The 8,080-nt window shown below is 37.7% G+C and overlaps 1 protein-coding gene across 1 annotated transcript in view; it reads left to right on the top strand.

Moving 5' to 3' along the window:
* LOC138363796 (uncharacterized) overlaps positions 1-6,532 on the top strand; it is an 11,938-nt gene extending 5,406 nt beyond the window's left edge. Inside the window, exon 4 of the mRNA XM_069323175.1 lies at positions 6,429-6,532. Coding sequence (XP_069179276.1) covers positions 6,429-6,532 — 104 coding nt within the window. The remainder of the gene's footprint in view (positions 1-6,428) is intronic.
* The last annotated feature ends 1,548 nt before the right edge of the window (positions 6,533-8,080 follow it).

The following is an 8,080-nucleotide window of genomic DNA, read 5'->3' as shown; positions in this document are numbered from 1 at the left end:
GACTACAGCAAATTGGCCAACTTTACCTTGTATCTGTTTCCACCGAGTTTGTTTGGGGCGTTCTTCAACATATCAGCAATACTTGTCTCAACATCTCTTTCAGTTATATTAGTGTGGGTGTTGATACAGGCTTCTGGAAATTTACAAGAATTAATTGATATATAGATATAATTATAATTCACTTTGTCAGGAGACAAGAAGCCACAGAGTAATAACATTGTTGGCGTTTATTGAGGTGTTCCCCTGTTCTCCAGTCTTCCTCCGTCCCCTCGTCCTTCCCACCATTCCCCATTCCACAGTCCTCTCGTCCTTCCCACTTCCCCGTCCCCACATTCTCCCCACTTCCCCGTCCCATCGTCGTCCTTACCATTTCCCCCTCCCCTGTCCCCTCTTCCTCCCCCACCATCTCCCATTCACCTGTCCCTTTGTCCTCCTCAGCATTCTCCATTCCCCTGTCCCCACCATCCCCAGTCCCCTCGTCCTCCCCACCATTACCCTCTCCTCTGTCCCCTCGTCTTCCCCACCATCCCCCCCTCTCGTCCTCCCCACCATTCCAAACTACCTCATCCGATGCATTCTATAATGGTCTGATGCTTCCATCAGAAAATTGGGAACATCAAATGATCTGATATTCCCATCACTGAAAAATAAGAGCAGCTAAAAAAATGAAATGAAAAAAATAAAAAAATAAACTATACTCATGAAATGAACAGTATGGTAAACAACACAGCTCAATTTCAATGCAATGTCACACAAAATTATTAAATCGAAATGAAAATAAATTGAAATCTATGAAAATTTAAATTATCAATGCAATCGGAAATATTTAAATAATATCGCAACATAATATAGCGTGGGTTGCTCTTCCGTGCAACAGACGGTGCTGTTTTTCAAAAAAGGCATGGTTTTACCTGTCACAAGTGTGGCATCTATACTTATACTCACGAAATGAACGGTATGGTAAACAACATAGCTCGTTTGCATTGCAATGTCACAATAACATTTAATAACAATAACATTTAAATATACTTTAAGATATAATCTAGAAGAAAATAAGGACATTGAAACGGTTCATGAACTCGATTTCAATAAAGGACACTATGGGGAACTTTGAAAAACAGTTAATGAGTATAATTAGACAGACTTGTTGCTAGGCAGAGGAGTAAATAATGAGATATATGGCAAATTTTGCAAAATATACGGCACACAAACATTCATACCCAAACAAAGCAAAATGCTAGGTAAGAACAAAGCAGTTGGCCCGTAGGGGAAAGGAGATACCCACAAGACTGGAATACAAGTCATTAACAAGCACACAAGTACTACACCACACAACAACCGCACTACTACCAGAACTGGACGAATCACTACCAAAACAACACACCCAAAATGGAAATGGAAATAACCAATCACAGGTCAGAGAACTACTGAGATTCTGTGACAAATTCTCGCTCAATCAGCACATAACAAAACAGACTAGGAACGAGAATACACTCGACCTCATATTCACGAACAATGATGAGCTAATCAGAGACATTACTGTCTCAGACACTACGTACTTGGACCACAAGCTCATTGAAGTGCAAACTAACATCAATAACGGTAGTAGGCCCAAGAGAAACAACAAGCGAGAAGGGCTATTCAATATATTCAATTTTAATAATAAAAGGATAGACTGGGAGAAAAAAAAAGGGAACTTACAAACATTCACTGGGAAAATGTTCTAGATAATAAAAATCCTACACAAGGAAAAGCAAAAACCACTGGATTGTATTGGACCTATTCGTACTAGTGAAGCTTCATATACTGAGGATGACAAAGAAATTAATGAAATCCTAAAAAAGCAGTATGAGGACATGTTTAGCACTCCGATACAAAGCATGAAAGTGGAGGATCCGGACAACTTCTTTATGGGTGATATCCAAACCCCTGTAAATATAACTGATATCAACACGAGTGTGACAGATTTTGAAAGAGAAATTGACAATGTGCCCATGCATTCAGCCCCGGGTCCAGACTCATGGAATTCAATATTTATAAATAAATGCAAAGTGCCAGTAGCACAGGCACTCAGTATAGTGTGGAGGAAGAGCTTGGACACGGGGGAGATACTAGAGGCTCTTAAAGCAGCAGACATAGCTCCTCTACACAAGGGAGGTAGTAAAGCATTGGCAAAGAATTATAGACCAGTTGCACTAACATCCCACATAATAAAATTATTTGAGAGTGATCAGGAGTCAGGTTACTAGTTTTATAGAGACCAATGACCTCCACAATCCAGGCCAACATGGATTTAGAGCAGGAAGATATTGAAATACCTCTTACAGCTATCTCTCATGTCCTCTACTTGTACAGTACAGCTACTTGACCATTACGACAAAATCACTGAGATATGAGATAATGATGATACTAACCTCATATACTCAGACTCCAACCCACTCATATTAAATAATGATGTAAACAATAAATTAAAAAAAAATCCACTTATTAATGTCAACCAACAAACTCACACTAAACATAGAAAGGACCTACAACATCTTACTTGGGAGCAAATCAACAAATGCAATTCATCTATAGTTACACAATGTTAACATCAGAAATAAAAAAGATGGTAAGTTCCTTGGTCTATACTTAGATCTGCCCGAAACGCTATGAGTGCTTGTTGCTTTACAAGAATGTATAACTTCAAGTCACTGTACTCTCCCCCAATGTAACTTCTTGTATATAAAGAAAAAATAAATAAATAAACAAACACACAATAAATCAATGCTTACTAAATTTTGTCTATTATGTAGCAAAGAAGCAGGTCTACGGAAGGCTTTTCTGTTGAGTTCGAAGCCCAGATTACTTATGGTCTCTGAAATAAGTTAAGATTATAATTATAAAATTTATAAAACCAAATAATAAATCCGGTATTGCTCAATTTTAGATGCAGACGTACTGAATGATATATCAGACTGTCAGCATGGTATTCGATCTGGAAGGTCCAGTGTAACGAATTTACTCAGTTTCTATGATCGAGCCACAGAGATCTATAAAGAATTATGATCAAGAAAGAGATCTAGGGGTGGTTTTAGATAGAAAACTATAACCTGAGGATCATATTAAGAACATTCTGCGAGGGGCCTATGCTACACTTTTTAACTTTTGAATTGCTTTTAAATACATAGGTCAAAAAGTTTTAAAAGTTTTAAAAGTTTTTTAAACCTCTCGTGTATCATGAGTGTGGAAAAGCTTCAGATGGTGCATTCAGATGATGAACATTACCAAGTTCCTTCATCTGGGAAGAATGAAGACATATTGGTGCATTCAGATGATAAAAACTAACTACTGTAGTTCAATTGATCAACAGACTGTATATCATATGCAGACTGTATGTGGATCTGCGGGCCACTCCAAACAACAGCCTGGTGGACCAAGCTCCACCAGGCCTAAAGCACAAAGTGGTCCACTGGCACCGGCAACTTCAACCATAAATGTTCTCAAAGATTACTAAAAATGATTGAATTAGACTAGACTACAGTAAATTGGCAATCTTAACCGTGTATCTGTTTCCACCAATACAGTACATGCTTCAACATATCAGCAATACTTGATATGCAAATATATACACATATATCCATATACAGTATATACACATACATATATAATACAAAAATTATAAAATTTACTTACTTAATATTACATTGCAAATATTCCAGGTTTTGAAGACAATTTTCTTATTGCGCTCAACAAGGTAAGGCTTGCACCACAGATTCTGTCAGGGGTGGAAGCGTATTAGCATTGTATAGAAAATATTTACCAAATAGTTTTAAATACATAAAACTACAAATAGTAATTATTGAATTATTACATTACGTTTATACTCGTACATTCTGTTAAAGTGTCAAATTTCTACATTAGACTACCATATTACCTATATTATTGTTAATAATGTATTGACAGATGCAATATGTATTAAAATTCTAAAAATAAGTCATGCATTATATACAATTTGTGGGAAACTGTCTGCTGAGAAAAGGTGGTGTGGGGGTTGTTACAAGAGTGAGTAATAATTAATGCTGGTGCATATAACATCCTTGTCAGGCACATGCAAAAGTGAACACTTCCAGAATTGGAGACATGCAGAAATGTAACATGTGGAAATAGAGTCATGCCAAAACAAAGACAAGCATAAATTCAAATTCTTATCTAAATAATTTCTAGTGATTATTATATAAATTATTCCATCAGTACTAGATCAAATATTCACAAAAAAAGGAGAAGAGATATTTGATATTTAATACCATCCTCCCTTTGGAAAGAGTAATCATGTCCTGTTGGACATTAATTATATGTTGAGATATAATCTAAAAGAAAATAGGGACATTGAAATGGTTGTTAAACTCTATTTCAATAAAGGACACTATAGGGAACCTCGAACCCTGTATTACAAGTGTAAGTGAAAATATTGGAAAAAATAATTAAAGCTAAATGTGAAGAACACCTGGAGACAAATGTTACACTTGCTTACATTTATGAATTGCTTTTAAATACATAGGTCAAATACAAAAGAAATTGTTTAAAACTTTTGTTAGACCACAGCTGGAATATGCAGCGGTTGTATGGTGCCCATATCTAAAGAATCACATCAACAAACTGGAAAAGGTATAGACATGCCAATAAGTGGCTTCCAGGTTAGAGGCATAAAATGCCAAAACTAGATGGTATAATAAAAAGAAGATATTGTAAAAGGTAACCAAACAAAGATGCTACAGAAATATTAGAAAATTAACTTTCGCAAGCAGCGTGGTAGACACGGTTGGGACAAGTTAGGTGAGAGGGTGATGGAGGCCAAAACCATCAGTAGTTTCAAAGCATTATATGACAGTGCTGGGATGGGACACCATAGGCGTAGCCACAAATAATAGAATTTGGCGGTTCATATCACATTTTTTAAAATTAGAGATAAGGATGGTAATAAAGTTCAATGTAAAAACACCTATTATTAATGAATTTGTGAGAACTTCATATAAAATTAACAACTGAGCAAAGTATTGTACCATAGAAATAAAAAAAAAAAAATGCGGCATGTTATTTTTTCACATTACCTTTCTGTAGATATTTTCCTTTGTTTCTACGTGAATGATCCGGTTCAGTAGTGTTGTAGTAGTTGCCTGCAGTACCTGCAGTTTGTACCGGTTCAGTAGTGTTGTAGTAGTTGCCTGCAGTACCTGCAGTTTGTACCGGTTCAGTAGTGCTGTTGTAGTTGCCTGCAGTACCTGCAGTTTGAAACAAATGTTAGAGACAATAGGCAGATCATTGATGTATATAAGAAATAGGAGAGGTACCAAGATGCTGCCCTGTGGCACTCTAACAGTTATTGAATAATAATTCATAATTTTTTTTTTTTTTAGTGTGCCTGCGGCCTGGTCCTCGACCAGGCCTCCATCCCCAGGAAGCATCCTGTAATAACTGACTCACACCCAGGTACCTATTTTACTGCTAGGTAACAGGGACATAGGGTGAAAGAAACTCTGCCCATTGTTTCTCGCCAGTGCCTGAGATCGAATCTAGGACCACAGGATCACAAGTCCAGTCCGGCATAGTAGGCCGAGAAGTGCGTTATATTTATTTAATTTATTTATTTATTTATTTATTTATTTATTTATTTATTTATTTATTTATGCATATACAAGAAGGTACATTGGGAATGTGAGGATACATAATATGGTAATTACAGTCAATAATTACAATAATTTTTTCAAATATTTTTGATAGAATGGGTAGATTTGATATTGGTCTATAATTGTTTATGTCCGCCGGATTGCCTCCTTTATGGACTGGCGTTACTCTTGCTTTTTTGAGGATATTTTGATTGTAAACTGATAGGCAGGTGCTATTTTGGAGTTTGTTTTTAGCCTGGTGTGCTGTGAAATACTTGCAATGGTATTTAAGTGTGGAATCAATATCAAGTGTGGAAAAGCTTCAGATGGTGCATTCAGCTGATGAACATTACCTAGTTCCTTCATCTGGGAAGAATGAAGACATATTGGTGCATTCGGATGATAAAAACTAACTACTGTAGTTCAATTGATAATATAAATAATAAATAAATACCAAAATAAATAAATACTAATATAAATTTAATAAATAAATACCATTAAACTATTTTCTGTTTAACTGTTAGAAAAAATCAATTATATATATAAACAGAAATAAAAAAGATTACATGGATAGTAAAATCTGGATTCCCAACTACAATTTATATAGATGTGATAGAGAAACTAGGTCAAATGGGTAGGTCTGTATATTAAACAGCACCTGACGTGCACAGAGCTACTAAACTCAATGTGGTGGTAGAGGTTCTTGGAATTAAGGAAGAAAAATAAACCTAATTATTATTCTAATATATAAACTGCCTGATATAAGGGTTGAGGAATTCACAGACAGCACATACTGTGCCGGCATCGACGACCGTGCCGGCATCAACGGCCGTGCCGGCATCGACTGCCGTGTTGGCATCGACTGCCGTGCCGGCATCAACTGGTAATTTAAACAAAAATAATAGGCACCACACAGCAGATTGATAGCACATATAAGAAGCCCACCACACACTACAACTACCACCACACACACATTACAACCTCCACCATTACATATAACAACCACTACCATGTGAGAAATCTTTAAGGAATTCTGATAAAGAAAGAGATCTAGGGGTAGTTCTAAATAGAAAAGTATCACCTGAGGACCACATAAAGAACATTGTGTGAGGAGCCTATGCCATGCATTCCAACTTCAGAATTGCTTTTAAATACATGGATGGCGAAATACTAAAGAAATTGTTCACCACTTTTGTTAGTCCAAAGCTAGAATATGCAATTTATATAAATTATTTTAGGGAATAATACATAAATTATATATTTAAACATGATATTAGTGTTTATTGGAATGCATAAGGAGTCAAATTGTGTAAAAAGAGCGATTTTTAGAAAATTTGGAAAATTATTTTTTTCTGATCATATATTATAACTAAATGGATTTTGAACGTTTCACTGAGCCAATATATATCATTCACAATTTATTAATGAATTTTACAAAATAACACCATGAATTTTATATTTAAACATGTAAAAACTATTTGTAATACATTAGGAACAAAATAGTTGTTAAAAACAATTTATTATAAAACCTTTGAGTTTGGATTTTTTGATTAATAGCTTCTCAAAGGCTCTCCTGCACCATTCTCAATGAAAATCATTCCCACACCTACGGGAAGAGATAAACGAACGTTTCCTAGATGATTTGTGTTTGCTGGGTGAAGGTGAGGCCCACGATGGTGAGGCACATGAAGGTGAGGCCCACGATGGTGAGGCACATGAAGGTGAGGCCCACGATAGTGAGGCACATAAAGGTGACGCCCACGATGGTGAGGCACATGAAAATGAGGACCACGAAGGTGAGGCCCACGATGGTGAGGCACATGAAGGAGAGGCCCACGATATTGAGGCCGATGATGGTGAGCCCCACGATAGTGAGGCACACAATGGTGAGGCCCACGATGGTGAGACACACGAAGGTGAAGCACAGGAAGATGAGGCACACGAAGGTGAGGCACACAAAGAAGAGGCCCACGATGCTGAGGCACACGAAGGTGAAGCACATGAAAGTGAGGCACATGAAGGTGGTGCCCACGATGGTGAGGCACACGAAGGTGAGGCCCACGATGGTGATGCACACGAAGGTGAGGCCCACGAATGTGAGGCACACGAAAGTGAGGCCCACACTGGTGATGTACACAAAGGAGAGGCCCACGAAGGTTAGGCCCACAATGGTGAGGCCCACGATGGTGAGACCCTCAACGGTGAGGCACACGAAGGTGAGGGACATGATGGTGAGAAAGTCGAAGGTGAGGTAGACGAAAGTGAGGCAGAAGAAGGTTAGGTAGACGAAGGTGAGGAACACGAGGGTTAGTCCCACTTTGGTGAGGCCCACGATGGTGAAGCCCACGATGGTGAGGCACACGAAGGTGAGGGACACAATGGTGAGAAAGACGAAGGTGAGACAGATGCAGGTGAGGCCCATGAAGGTGAGGCCC

This window comes from Procambarus clarkii, chromosome 1 (genome assembly GCF_040958095.1).
Source record: "Procambarus clarkii isolate CNS0578487 chromosome 1, FALCON_Pclarkii_2.0, whole genome shotgun sequence".
NCBI lineage: Eukaryota > Metazoa > Arthropoda > Malacostraca > Decapoda > Cambaridae > Procambarus > Procambarus clarkii.
Note: the sequence above shows the minus strand (reverse complement) of the source record. Positions and strands in the feature narration are given on the sequence as shown.